This window comes from Balaenoptera musculus, chromosome 15 (genome assembly GCF_009873245.2).
Source record: "Balaenoptera musculus isolate JJ_BM4_2016_0621 chromosome 15, mBalMus1.pri.v3, whole genome shotgun sequence".
Taxonomy (NCBI): Eukaryota; Metazoa; Chordata; class Mammalia; order Artiodactyla; family Balaenopteridae; genus Balaenoptera; species Balaenoptera musculus.
The window spans coordinates 59,117,784-59,132,653 of NC_045799.1; the positions used below are offsets into that span (position 1 = coordinate 59,117,784).

General features: G+C 44.1%; 1 protein-coding gene across 5 annotated transcripts in view; it reads right to left on the bottom strand.

The window, feature by feature from the left end:
* Positions 1 to 11,654, bottom strand: part of TXNDC11 (thioredoxin domain containing 11) — a 64,731-nt gene extending 53,077 nt beyond the window's left edge. Inside the window, exons 1-3 of one of the 5 annotated variants that reach the window (XM_036826581.1) lie at positions 11,298 to 11,654; positions 3,746 to 3,962; positions 469 to 566 (exon numbers count right to left, since the gene is read on the bottom strand). In XM_036826581.1, coding sequence (XP_036682476.1) covers positions 469 to 566; positions 3,746 to 3,962; positions 11,298 to 11,539 — 557 coding nt within the window. In that variant the 5' untranslated portion in view covers positions 11,540 to 11,654. Of the gene's footprint in view, positions 1 to 468; positions 567 to 3,745; positions 3,963 to 11,297 lie in introns of those variants that run through there. The other 4 variants (XM_036826584.1, XM_036826582.1, XM_036826586.1 and 1 more) reach the window with 4 other exon arrangements.
* Positions 11,655 to 14,870: the final 3,216 nt, after the last annotated feature.

Sequence of the window (14,870 nt, forward strand, 5' to 3'; positions counted from 1 at the left end):
TAGTCTTTTTCTTCCCAATTTGAAAAGATGTTAGATACCCTCTTGACTATGCTATGCTGCCAGGTAATGGGATGAGGACTTCTGTATATTTTTACACCATAAAATACTTTTCGAACATTTGAAATGTTCAGCCACACAATGGAGTAACTGGTATAATAAAAACAATGCTATCGAATATGTAATGACATGAAAAAGTGTTCACAAAAGAAAGAAAAAGCAGTTGAAGAGACAGTATTACTACATGATCCCATTTTTTAATTTAAAAAGGGGGGGTGGATATGTATAGTCACAGGAGGATATAAATCAAAACACACAGTGATTATGAATGGCTAATAAAATCACAGATCCTTTTATTTACTTATTTTTGCTTATCTGTATATTCTCAATTCTCTACAGTGAATATAACAAAATTCACTTTGAAACTGATAAACTTAATTGGAATTAGAAATGCTACTTGAAAGTTCTTACCTCCGATGATACAGATATATTACAGGAAAATAAAAGAAGTGTTTCTGTTTTCTGCATTTCCCCTGATTCCACCAACAGTTAACTGCGACAAACAACACCTGCAAGTCAAAGAAGGTTTCAAATGACTATAAATAGCAACTGAAAAATTGCCAAGATTTAAAAGATAAAATTATAGAAATGGAACAATTCCTCTGTGAAACAGAAAGTATTAAAAAAAATTGTTTTGAGTGTTCAAAGAATGTCATCATTTACCACGACAAGGACAAAGAAAGACACCTGTCCACAGTGTCCAGCTAGGACTCCGAATATTTTGGAGTCTGGCCCAAGAGGAGAATGATTTGCTTCAAATTCTGAAGTGAATGACACCAACAAACTTTTTCTAAGCATGATTACACTAAAACTCAGTAGTAGGATGTGTCTTTTGTTAGTCAAACTGAGCATCTGAGAAGGAAAACAATCTTACCTACAGGTGAAATATCACAAATTTCAAAGGACCATTTTTAATAACTATATTAAAAACTAATAAAGATAATAGATGACTAGAGCTATGCTCTAAAATGTACCATTAGATAGCAAAATATGGATTAAGTATGTATTTATAGGTAAATGCTAAAGTATTTAAGGAGGAGTATCCCAATGTCCACAATTTACTTTGAAATGTACCCAAAATAAGATGGATTAACAGTTAGATTGTAGCAGAGTGTCTCACCTTTGCTACTACTGACATTTTGGGCTTGAATTGTTACAGGGTTTTTTGCTGATGTGATGTTTGTTTTTGTTGGGGGTTGGGGGAGGGGAGGCTGTCCCACACACTGGATGCAGCATGGTGTAGGATCCCTGGCTTCTACCCATTAGATGCCAGTAGCATTCCCCCTCAAGTGGTGACAACCAAAGACCTCTCCACAGTCCCAAAGGTTCCCTGAGAGACAAAACTGCCTCTAGTGGGGAACCACTGATTAGAGGGATGGTAAGATGAATAAACACATGATAAAACAAGTGTAATAAAATGGTGATAGAATTTAAGTGGCAGGTATATGTCACCTTTGCTATGTATTTTAAAATTTTTATAATAAAATATTGAAAACATATGAAGACTACAAATTAAAAGTCACTTTCAGATGCCTTATATTTAGATAGCAATGTTGCTCAAAACTTAGTGGAAACTCTCAAGAGCTCCTTTTATAGTCTTATCTATTAGAAAGAAGAGCAACAATATCTTTACTAAGGTTGACATCTCAAAAATAGGGCACAATCTACCGTGTATGCTAATTTTATTAAGTAATGTGGCGCAAAAAATTTTTGCCTGTTTCCAAAAATAAACCCAGTCCTTTTCCCTATTGAGAACATAGAACAATAAGCCCTCAATTTAGAAGAAGCTGAAAAAAGTTTTTGAAAAAAGCAGAGCCCATCGGTTGTGGACGGCACTGTAACCTCTACCACTTGTCCCGTGACCTTTAACAAACCTCTCTGCCCTCTAAACCTGAGGTCCTGCTTCAGAGGAACAAGGTTACCAGCATCAGCTTGCAGGGCTGTCCTGAGGAACAGCATGGGCCTGCACACCAGCACACCATCCCTACAGTCACTCTGAAAGACATATTCCCTAGGCTGACAGTAAGATAACAAGTAATTGACACTTACCCTAAAATACAACAGATTCTTCCCTTTTTCCCCACAAGTTCTCTGAATTCAGAAAACTTGGGGAATGACTGACAAAGTGGTGATTTCCTTTAAGCTTGCCTCCCAGTGCTCCCTTAGAGTCCTTTCCTCCCTGTAAGTGCCGGATTGGTTACTATCAGCCATTTTTAAGGGGGGTGAGAGAGGGGGGTAAAGGGAAGACAAGGAATAGATCAATTCCATGGGTCCAAAGCTGGAACACAAAATCACAACCCCCTCAGAATCAATGTTATAGGGAATGAAGAGTTCTATTTAAATACTATTTGGTACTACACATTCAGGGATATAAAACAGTTAAAAAGGCTTTGCCAGGCTGGGCAGGAAGCCTAGCCACCTTTTATAACATTGTTTCTAAGAAAAACCAACTGAGAGTTCCAAATGAACTTCTGGAACTCAGCTGCACCACAAGTTACCCCAGATCAGTGGGTGTCAGCAGCAGCCTCTTAGAACCTGTGGGATGCTTTTCTGCCGGTTGCAATGACTGGGAGGAGCTATAGGGCATGTAGTGGGCAGAGGCTGTGGTACATATCCTGCAATGTTCAAAAGTGCTCTGCACAGGGAATAGTCATCCGCATCACCCAGAGCAGTTTTAAATGTCCTGCCAAATACTAATGTTGAAGGAAACCTGTTTGTTATTATTCAAGCTCAGAACCTAACTCCATTTTATATGTGAATCCAAAGCATGGCTTTTGTGTTCACTGAATTTCTTGGAAGGCAACTTCTTTTTAATTGAAGGCAGAAAGTACTTTGTTTGGTTCAGAACTTTACCAAGAGCTGTTCACCATTTAGAAAAATCAAATCACTGAGAGCAATGCCCTCATGGCACCTAAGTTGTCAACACATCCTACTTTTATGGGCCTGCATTTGTAACTGTCCCATTCACAGTGGTTCTACATAAAGGTACAGCACTTACATACTGAAACAACATGTGATTTAATTATACACCACTTTTCTTTTTCCGCCATCTTTATGTTTCAATTAGCACATTAGATTGGCTATTTTGAAATTATATGTACAGGGAAGTTTTATCATCTATGAATTCCTTTTGAGGACAGAAAAAGGGACATCATAAAATACATACATAAGGACAACGGGGATCCACTGGATTTAAAACCACTGCCAGACAGAAGGCATATATATCCATTGCCTATATATCCCTCTTATCTAACACAAAGGTGGCATTCATTAAATATCTGTTGAACATAGTTCTGGTCCCGGGATTTAAAAGGTCTGCATAGTTACACTGTACTCATGATACATAAATTTCTCTTACATAAAATAACTAATCAGCAAATATCAAATGTATATTCAATGAGGATTTTCAGTCTTCCCACCGAAGCCAAACAGCATGGCACCCTGAGATAAGCACTGGCCTGCATCACAAGGAATTGCAGAATCTCCTCCCTCTCCTGCCTCTGACCAACTATGACCATCACAGTCAGAAATTCTATTTCTTTATAGAAGGCTTTACAATTTACGAAGTAAGGCTCCTGGCCTTCACCCTGGCAAAATCAGCCATCTGGGTAAGGTGTCTCTATGGGGATAACCAGCCCTGCACAGGAACTGACGGTCGTTTGATTCTCAGGCTGAAGGTCAGCATTACCTGGTCTGAAAGCTGACTCGCTACTTGTTCAATTTCTGCCCTGGCGGCGATGGACTGCCCACACCACGGAGCGTAGAAGAACAGGAGCACCACCTCCGAATCCTGGCGAATGTGCTCTGCGTAGTCCAGCTGCCCCTGGAAGAGGTCAAGAACCGGAGACCTCGAGGAGAAAAAGCTGACAGGTGGCTTTGCTGGAATTATCACATCTTTCGCTCGACTAGAAAAAGAGCAAACACAAACAAGATTGTTTATCTTCTTCTAACAACAGCTCTGTGTGGAAGAAAAATGAAGCTTAAAAGAAAAGTCTTCTTTCGAAAAAGAAAATGGAGTTCCCAAAACACTGTCCTGGAGTATAAAAGTAATATTTTGTGCTAAGTTAAGGCAACATTTGGCTGAGAGAATGCAAGACATGAATAACATGTTAAAACGATTCTTGGACTTCCCCAGTGGCGCGGTGGTTAAGAATCCGCCTGCCAGTGCAGGGGACACACATTTGATCCCTGGACCGGGATGATACCATGCCTCGGAGCAACTAAGCCCGTGCACCACAACTACTCAGCCTGCACTCTAGAGCCCGCGCACCTAGAGCCCGTGCTCTGCAACAAGAGAAACCACAGCAATGAGAAGCCTGCGCACCACAACGAAGAGTAGCCCCCGCTTGCCGCCACCAGAGAAAGCCCGCACACAACGATGACCCAACGCAGCCAAAAATTTAAAAACATAAATAAATAAATAACAAAAACGATTTTTTAAAAATTTATTTTATTTATTTATTTTTGGCTGTATTGGGTCTTCGTTGTTGTGCGCGGGCTTTCTCTAGTGGCGGCGAGCAGGGCTACTCTTCTTTGCTGTGCACGGGCTTCTCATTGCAGTGGCTTCTCTTGTTGCGGAGCAAGGGCTCTAGGCGCATGGGTTTCAGTAGTTGTGGCACACAGGCTCAGTAGTGTGGCTTGCGGGCTCAGCAGTTGTGGCACATGGGCTTAGTTGCTCCGCGGCATGTGGGATCTTCCCGGACCAGGGCTTGAACCAGTGTCCCCTGAATTGGCAGGCGGATTCTTAACCACTGAGCCACCAGGGAAGTCCACAAAAATGATTCTTAACAATGTCTGCCCAGGTATGGGGTGGGAGGGCAGTGGAGAGCAGAAGAGAAGGGTGTCTTTGAGAGAGCGCCAAATCCTAACCACTAGACCACCAGGATGAGTTGAGAATGGTGTCTCTGAATAATCCAGATCCTTTCCTCCCCCACCCAAAAGACTCCATCCTCATCTCTCCGCAGCCTTGCTCTCCACAAAAGCCACTGATCTCCAGGGTTTCAGAGCCACCAGTGAGTCACCCAGAATTAAGGGGAGGGAGCACATGTGGCACCACTAATAGGCATGGGAAATGCTTACAATCAACTCATGTTTAGTTTATTGGCTGGAGTTGGCCTGTAGTTATCCAGGGCACTCAGGCAAAAGTAATAATTAAATAATAATGTAGATTTCTCCAGATATATGTCATGATCCGAAGGTTAATAAAGATGAATAACAAAGCAACAGCCCATTTTACTGGAAAACAGGTTTCCTAAGTACGTATTTGAGATGCCCAGAAGGTCAGGAGGAGAAAGAAAATAAAACTAAACAAGTAGTCAGAAGTCACAGAGCTGCCACTATTTCCCCATCAAGACAAAAAGGTCTCGGTTCAAGCTGCACCCCACCAAGTTAAAGAATCCTAGTAATTGCCTTGAGCTGTCCACGTATCTGCATGAAAATAGTATAAAACCATTATAGCTGCTTAGCTAAGAAACCAATAGAGGAAATAAAAATGGAACCCTAGAAAATATTCAATTAACCCAAAAGAGGTAATTCCCTGGCAGTCCAGTGGTTGGGACTCTGCTTTCACTGCCGAGGGCCTGGGTTCAGTCCCTGGTTGGGGGACTAAGATCCCGCAGGCCCCACGGTGCGGGGGTGGGGAAGAAAGCAGAAAAGGACCAAGAAAGGAACAAAAACCAGAAGGTACGAATGGAAAACAAATAGCCAGAAGGTAGACATAAACCCAACCATATCAATAATTACATTAAATATGAAAGGACTAAACCACCCAATTAAGAGGAAGAGATTGCCAGGCTGGATAATGAAGCAAAACCCAACCATATGCCATCTAAAAGCATTCTGAACATAAAGACATAAGGATGGGAAAAAATAAACCACATAAATAGTAAGCATAAAAAAGCTGTAGTAACTCACTAGGTGAAAGGATAAATAAACTGGGGTGTATTCTTACAATTAAATGCTACTCAGCAATAAAAAAAAAGAACTGATACACACTATAACTGGATGAGTTTCAGAATAATTATACTGAATGAAAGAAGTCAGACACTAAAGAATACGTATGAGTGCATTTATATGAAATTCCAAAACAGGCAAAACCAATCTATAACGAAATGAATCACATCAGTGGTTGTCTAGAGCTGGGAGTGGAGCAGGAAGGCTAACTGCAGAGGGGTACTGAGGAAATTTTCTGGGGACAAGGAAATGTTCTATATCTTGACTAAGAGAATGGAGATGGTTACATTTGCCGAAAGTCATGGACCTATACATGTAAAATGTATGAATTTTACTGAACGTAAATTATACTACAATGAAGTTGATAAGCAAAAAGCTTTGCTGGTGTGTCACCTCCTTGGTGAGGATTGCTCTGATGAGTCTACCACAAGCAGGCGGCTCTCAAATTTTTTTTATCTCAGCTTCCCGTTGAGAAGTTGCTTTCATAGCCCTCACCATAATCTGTAACTTACTTATTTTACCTGTTTATTAACTCCATGAGGGCAAGGATCCTGGCTCTCTTTTTCACTGTTATATCCTCACTGTTTAGCAGTTCCCAGTACTCTGAAGTTCAGTAATTTGTGAAATGAACAAACCTACCCTACACCTTACCTGAACCTATGTGAAAGCAAATTAAACATAAATCCATACAGACGTATATTATATTATTAAGAACAATCTGAAAGAATCAAAATGTCAGAGACTTCCCTGGTGGTGCAGTGGTTAAGAACCCGCCTGCCAATGCAGGGGACATGGGTTTGAGCCCTGGTCCGGGAAGATCCCACATGCCATGGAGCAACTAAGCCCGTGTGCCACAACTACTGAGCCTGCGCTCTGGAGTCCGCGAGCCACAACTACTGAGCCCGCGTGCCACAACTACTGAAGCCCGCCCACCTAGAGCACGTGCTCCGCAACAAGAGAAGCCACCACACCTCAAAGAAGAGTAGCCCCCGCTCGCCACAACTAGAGAAAGCCTACGTGCAGCAACACAGACCCAACGCAGCCAAAAATAAGCAAATAAATAAATACATTTATTTATTAAAAAAAGCGTCAGAAGGTCCATTTGCCTTACTAGGTAGGGGTGATTCTAAGGAACACCTAATTGTGTTCTAACTTTATACGGATGCAAATGAACTCGATAATCTGGTTTCTCAGAATATAGCAAAGTAGAAAGAAGGAGGAACAGGAAGGAATGTGCTGCTAGCTCTGAGATACGCAGCAGACAGCCAGATATTTAGGATCAAAAGAGAAATCACACAAATACCCAAGACCTAAGCTACTCTAAGAGCCTTGGGTCACTTAGTTTGAGGAAAAGAGTCCACCCCCTTCTCTACATCTAGAAGGTGTCAGCTTCCTGAGTTAAGACAGTTTTAAATATATTGCTTCCCCATTTTAACCAAAAATTATTAACATCATAAAGTAATGCCGTTAAAGGTTGCTATTAAATGCAACTCTCCTATTTATGCACTCACACTAACATTTTAACTCTGCAATCAGGGAGGTCTGTCTATGTAAAATATCTTCATAATCTGAAAAACAGTCACTTACACAATAATTCAAAAAAAAAAAAAAGTTCAGTAAGCAAATGCTACTGTGCTTCAGGCACTGCTCTACAGGAACCAAGGCTATAGGAGGGAGCACATGTTCTCAAGGGGCTTCTTTTCTCAGGGAGGGAGACAGGCAAACAACCAAACGTGTAAACAAACATAAAACCACACAAAATGATCATGTTCTGTGGAGAATTTAACACAGTGATGAGACAGGAGACCTGGAAGCTCCTCGATGGGGTGGTGGGCAGGGTGGTATCTTTTAAGCTAAGACCTGAGTGACAAGAAGACAGTCATTAAGACGGGAATAAAGACACAGACCTACTAGAGAATGGACTTGAGGATATGGGGAGGGGGAAGGGTAAGCTGTGACAAAGTGAGAGTGGCATGGACATATATACACTACCAAACGTAAAATAGATAGCTAGTGGGAAGCAGCCGCATAGCACAGGGAGATCAGCTCGGTGCTTTGTGACCACCTAGAGGGGTGGGATAGGGAGGGTGGGAGGGAGAGAGATGCAAGAGGGAAGAGATATGGGAACATATGTATATGTATAACTGATTCACTTTGTTATAAAGCAGAAACTAACACACCGTTATAAAGCAATTATACTCCAATAAAGATGTTAAAAAAAAGAGATTAAAAAAAAAAAAAAGTAAATGGCAACCATGAGCCAAGTCATAGTTTGATACCTCTATTTGATTGCATCTTATTCCTGAGTTATGACACTGAATAAACATCTTTCAACAAGAAAAAAAAAAAAAAAAAAAGACAGTCATGCAGATGGGAGGGAGGTCTTGCAGCAAATAAGTGACACATTTCTCATCAAGTCCAAAATGCTCCTCTTTGGAGGTATTATTTTTCTACTATTCAAATTTCGTCTTAAAAGTTAAATACACAATCTGAGGGGAAACGTAGGTCTGTGACAGTCAGAGGATAATCATCAACTTAGCACTGTTGCGCTGCATGTTCAGAGCAGCTCCTCAAGTAAACGAGCCAGACAAACCCTCCGCCCGCCAAAAAGCAAACATTAACCAGGGCAGAGGAACATACGCCTCTGCCCCGACAGCAACATTCACGAGTTTCCATTTAACTCCTAAATTCGCTCTCGTTTTTGAGAAACTATACCTAGATCAAAGATTTCCTGCAGCCTTGAAGTGTAAACCTCAGGCACCAAAAACTCAAGAGTTGGTTGCAAACAAGGAAGGCCTGTTGCAACTCCCAATTTTTGTATGAGACTCATACTCTACACTTCCTCCCAAAGGATCTGAAGCAGCTTTGAGCTTACAAAACGAAATACAGCAAAATGAATATACAAAGCAAAATACATATAGAGATAATAGAGACAAACACACAAACACACACAATTTTTTTCCCCACAAAAAAACACACGCACAAATCAGGGTAAAAGGAAAGCGAGGATGAAGTCATGGAGATTCAATGCATAGAAAAGCAGGTAGGATAGAGATTTAGGTGCCCAGAAATGCACAGTTATTCATAGTGTTTCAACCCCAAATCAACCTTTTCTTAATGCTATCTGATTTGAACTCAGCTAAGCAACAAGACAGTGAAGAGGGCTGTCACCTATTTCAGGCCTGGAGCTATTAATAAAAATTAATTAAAAAAAAAATTCTACTCTCCTTTAAGCCTCTGTCCTCATTAACACAAAGATCTTAAAAGTAAAATAGGAAAAGAGTGGCAGAAATGTTAGAGTCAGTTGTAGAGCGGTAAAGTAGTATCATGACACCATTCCATCAAAGGAGACTCTAAAAAAATCAATCTGAGTCTATTAAAAAGACTGTGAAATTTGCCAGTGGCACACAAAGAAGCTGGACAGGCAAGCAGCCTGTTCACTGGTTCACTCTCCTTGCCTGAAGTACCTGGGGACCTTGCTCAGTCTGCTCTAGTAATTGGATTTACACTCTTCCATCTTCCTGAAAATCTCAAAGCACTTTCGTATCTATTAAGCCCTGTTCTCTCAGAGCAAACACCGCAGGTTTTTACTACAGATGGACAAAGTGATGCAAGTAAGCCCCCCAACCCTTGCAGGAGAGAAAACCTCTCCTAATCTGAATCCAAATACCACCTTGCAATATTCTACCTTGTAAAATACTTTGTCTAATTTCCTTGTACAGGACGTGATAAAGAACAAGGTAAAGAGACTAATTCCTGACAATAAAGGATTCAAATTCCAGTTCAGCCACTTATTAGGCGGATGTGATTTGGGGCAAGTTTTGCATCATGACCAAAGCTCCACTCCTTCGTGTGTAAATTGGAAGGGTAAGAGTATGTATATCCAGACTTTACTGGATTGAGACTTAAGTGATCCACACTAGGCTCTCAGATCACGTGTTAAGTGAATGAATGCATTCATGTAATCTGCAGTTCTCGAACAGGCGATTCTGTTCCCCAGAGGGCATTTGGTACTGTCTGGAGACACCTGTGGTTGTCACACTGGGGTGGAGGGGTAGGAGCAGGTAGTAGGTACTGGCATGTAGTAGGTGGAGGCCAGGGATGCCGCTAAACATCCCATAATGTACAGGACAGCCCGCCACAACAAGGATTATCTGACCCAAGATATCAACAGTACCAAGGCTGAGAAACCCCACTGGTAGTATAGCACCTGGCACATAGCAAATGCTCAATGATAGTTATTATAATTTGTTCTTTCCACTACAATCCCCAATCCTTTGACATCTCTTTGACAACAGGGGCCACATATTGTCCTTAACAGACTCAATAATAATGTTCCAAGTTGAAATCTTCGTCGTGGCCAATATGCCAGTCAGTGGCACCACAGATTTATATATTGGAGTCCCAGGAGATACACTGTGGATTTAGGAGCCCGAAAGCACTCCTGAAATTTAAAGTAAATTTTCTATTTGTGTCCTTTCCCAAAGAGAGACATTAACTCTCACTCTTCCTGTTCACTACACTCCAGCCTACTCAGGCCTTCCTTCCAGTTCCAGGAAAACAGCAGCCTTGTCCAGCCTCAGGTCAAAGGACCTTTGCACTTGCTCCTTCCTCTCCCCTGGACGCTTCCCCCAGATCTCCCCAATGCTGGCTCCTTCCCCTTCGTGGGTGCGTTTCCTATCTAGCTCCCTTAGGAAGGACTTTCTGCCCCACCCTCTTCGCTTCTATTCCCCGCACAGCACTTACTGAAGCTCTTTAAAATTATATTAAGTTTTCTTATTTACTGTCTGTACCACCCCCTGGAATGTAGAACAGGGACTTTCTATCTTCATCGCTCACCTGGATGAGCGCTCCGCTATATCGATGAGTGCATGAATTCTCAACATGTGGGACGCTAAAGGTTGTCTACGCCTAGCCTAGGCATAAGGGAAATAAAATGGGTGATAAATGAGGGTCCTGCAGCCTGGAAAGAAGTGACAGGTGCACCCTCAAGAAACCCCAACAGCTGACAAGCAGCTCGAAACCTGGCCCGCCTTCCTCGGTATTAAAATGGGAGGAAGGGGCGCCGGGCAGCACCCCAAAACCTCGCCTTATGGCTCGCTGGCCGGAGAGAAGGGAACGCGTCGGGCATGGCCGCATGCTGGAGGAGGGTCAAGTCCATCGCTCCAGACAAAGTCAGGCCCGACTTCCCGGGAGGCCGCTACGACCCTCGACCCCGAGGCCCAAGCCGGCTACGCGCCGCCCGCCGGGCCGAGGGGGCGCCGGGCCCGGGGTGCGGGCCGCCTCACCTGCAGGTGAACTTGAGTGCGAGGAGCAGCGCGCAGCCGAGCGCCACGGCCCCGCAGAGCAGCTCGGGCCGCCGGCGCGCCATGAGGGAGGCGCCGCGCAACCCGCGGCGGAGCCGGCCCTCCGAGGAAGCAGCCGGGGCCGGGCTGAGGGAGCCGGAGCCCGCGGGGCCGCCGCCACCGCCACCCTCGTCCTCGGCGTCGTCGCTGCTGCTGCCGCCGCCGCGGCCTCCGCATTCCGACATTACATGCTCCCCGTCGCCGGCTTTATACCGCCGCCGCCGCCAAGGGCCCGGAGGCCCGGCCCGGCCCGTCGCTCCCCAATCCCGCAACTCGCCGAGCCAGCTAACCCGGACGGTCCACGTCAGCCCCGCCGCAGCCGCGGCGCCCGCCCACGCGCAGGGGGCTCCGCCCCCACCCGAGAGGCTGCGTGGACACCACCCATCAGTCCCGCCCCCAGAGAGCCACGCCCCCTCGCTTACGGAGTCTGCGCGGACCCGTTCCCCGCTGGCTGCGGGGCAGACACGGCGTAGTCCCACAGGCCCCGCCCCCGTCCCTGACGTATGCGCCGAAGCCGCCGTAGCCACATGCTCGAGATGGTACCCAGTCCACTGAGTCTGCGCAGGCGCCGGCGCGTAGCGTCCGGCGACTCCTATCCCGGCATACAGCCAGCGCAGACCTCAGCAGCTCTGGGCTCCAGGGAGTCCGCGCTTGGCTCCTTGAGTTTAAAGAGCCGTGATGATGACAGCAGTCGTGTCTGCTAATATCACTACAGGCTCCGGAGGATGTAGGTGCCGTTTATTGTCCCCGCTTAATGAAAGGAAAACACGTACAGAGGCGAGAAGTGCCCGCGGATCCAGGAGTGAGGCGGGAGAGGTCACGGCCTCGGTTTACACATCTGTAAAATGGGGGTGATATCAGTACCACCCTCACAGAGCTGCTTTGAGGATTTTGTTTTATATAAATTTATTTTATTTATTTGTGGCTGTGTTGGGTCTTCGTTAGTGTGCACAGGCTTTCTCTAGTTGCTGCAAGCGGAGGCTACTCTTTGTTGCAGTGCGTGGGCTTATTACAGTGGATTCTCATTGCGGAGCACGGGCTCTATCTAGGTGTGCGGGCTTCAGTACTTGTGGCACACGGGCTCAGTAGTTGTGGCTCGTGGGCTCTAGCGTGCAGACTCAGTAGTTGTGGCACATGGGCTCAGTTGCTCCGCGGCATGAGGGATCTTCCTGGACCAGGGCTCAAACCCGTGTCCCCTGCATTGGCAGGCGAATTCATAACCACTGCGCCACCAGGGAAGCCCTGCTTTGAGAATTAAGTGAGGTCATTGATGGAAACTGCCGGGCCGATAGTGAGTACTCAATAAATTTTAGTGACTGTCGTCTCCCAGTGTCCATTTCCTGCACCAGTGAAGTGCTGTGCGCCTGAGCACCACGTCCCTACATCACACCCCTGGGAGGAGGGTCTGTACAGCCTGTACTCACTTCACAGGTGGGAAAACCGAGGCTTGGAAAAGCCACGTGACTGCGGCCACAAAGCTAGTAGGTGAGGAATTCAGGCTTAAGGGCAATTTGGTTAACAAGCCGCTCCAGCGACACACTGTTGACTCTAAATCCTCTGTGACTCTAAATGTTAGGTCCTTACTAAGTAAGTTTTTTTTTTTTTTTTAATTATTTTTGGCCGCGTTGAGTCTTTGTTGCTGCGCGGGCTTTCTCTAGTTCTGGCGAGTGGGGGCTACTCTTCGTTGTGGTGCGCGGGCTTCTCATTGCAGTGGCTTCTTGTTGCAGAGCATGGGATTTGGGCATGCGGGCTTAAGTAGTTGTGGTACACGGGCTCAGTAGTTGTGGCTTGCAGGCTCAGTAGTTGTGGCGCACGGGCTTAGTTGCTTTGCGGCATGTGGGATCTTCCTGGATCAGGACTCGAACCCGTGTCCCCTGCAGTGGCAGGCAGAGTCTTAACCACTGCGCCACCAGGTAAGTCCCTCTAAATAAGTTTTTGTGATTAAAAACAAGTCGGAGAAGGATGAAATGTGAGTTGAGAGTGACAGGAAGGGATTGTTTCCCTGGGACAAGTGTACCTGGAGCTAAGAGAATGTCCATAATTACCAAATTGCTGGGGCCACAGATCTAGACTCGACTTCCTTTGTCAGTAACTACAAACCAGGCAGATAAAACTCGGAGGGAACTAAGGCAGTATGATGCCACGCAAAAAAACCAAAAAACCAGAAGATGAGACCCTACCTGTGCCGCAAGCCAGCCGCATGACCCCGGTGCAGATTTTCCAGGGATGTAAAATGTGCTACAAATGGTCACCTTCGTAGGTGACCCAGAGCATTAAGTGTGTTAACCGCGGAGGCCCAACATGGTAGCTCATATTCACCTGCCATTTTGCTCTTTGGTTTCTACATCTCTTTGTTCTTTATTTCCTTCTTTTGTATTAAGTGGATCTTTTCTAAAACATTATTAATTCCTTTAATGATTTAAAACTTTTTTTTTTTTTAGTTACTTCAGATTTATACTAACTTAATTCCAGTAAGATACGGAAACTGCTCCAGTACAGCTCCGTTTCCTCCTCCCTTTTTTATGCTATTATTACTCTTTTTTTAATCTACTACAAACTGAATAATATAGTGTTACATTATTGTTTTATATAATCTTATTGGAAGAAGCTAGAAGAGAAAAAATGTATTTCTAGTTTTTAAAAAAATATTAACCTTATTTACCATTTCTAGTTCTCTTGAGTTCTTTGTGTAGATTTGAGTTACATAGTATATTACTAACAAAAACAAATATGGTCCAAAGTCACCGGTACCCATTCACTGTAGGTTGCTAGAACAGAATCCACACTACTCTTCCGTAAGACACCTGTTGTTTGCACAGGCCTTTATAAGGTTCAAAGTACTTTTGCTGCCTGTGGGTTATCTCATGAGACCCACAATATCTTATGGCAATGCAGGGCGGCGTCTTACAGGCCAGGAAACCACCCTGGATCAATAAAAGGATGTTTCCTTTACTATTCTCTTTCTAGACATCTGGCTGCTGCTCTGGCCCTAGATGTTCTCCTGAAACGGTGATAAATTCATTTCAGATTACACCAGGCCATCTGGGTCAGGCGGCACTGCTCTTCAAGGCTACGTCAGCCCTAACTAGTCCACATCAACCAGTATCTGAGCTTTCATGGCCACTTTTTATACCATGGTCAAGGTGGTGGCATTTGAGTAGGGGGCAGGGGGAAGATTACATATATTTCTCCCAGGTATTAATCCTTTTCTTAGAATCGGAGAGAAATAATGCTTGTAAAATTTTTTCTTAATCAGAGCTCTTTTTTTTTTTTCTTTCGTGTGCTAATAATCATTTCTCCCCTGCTCCAAATTTTGTAATTCTGTCTTTTTAACTGTCTCATTACTATTGTTTCTAAGCCAAATTTGGTTATTTTTAAAAGTGAGTTACTATGGTAACTCAGTATCACTTGCTTCAAATATTTTATTCTACTTTGTCCTTTCAGCAGTTTCCTTTTTTTAGAGATATAAATTTATTTATTTATTTATTTATTTATTTATTATTTTTGGCTGCGTTG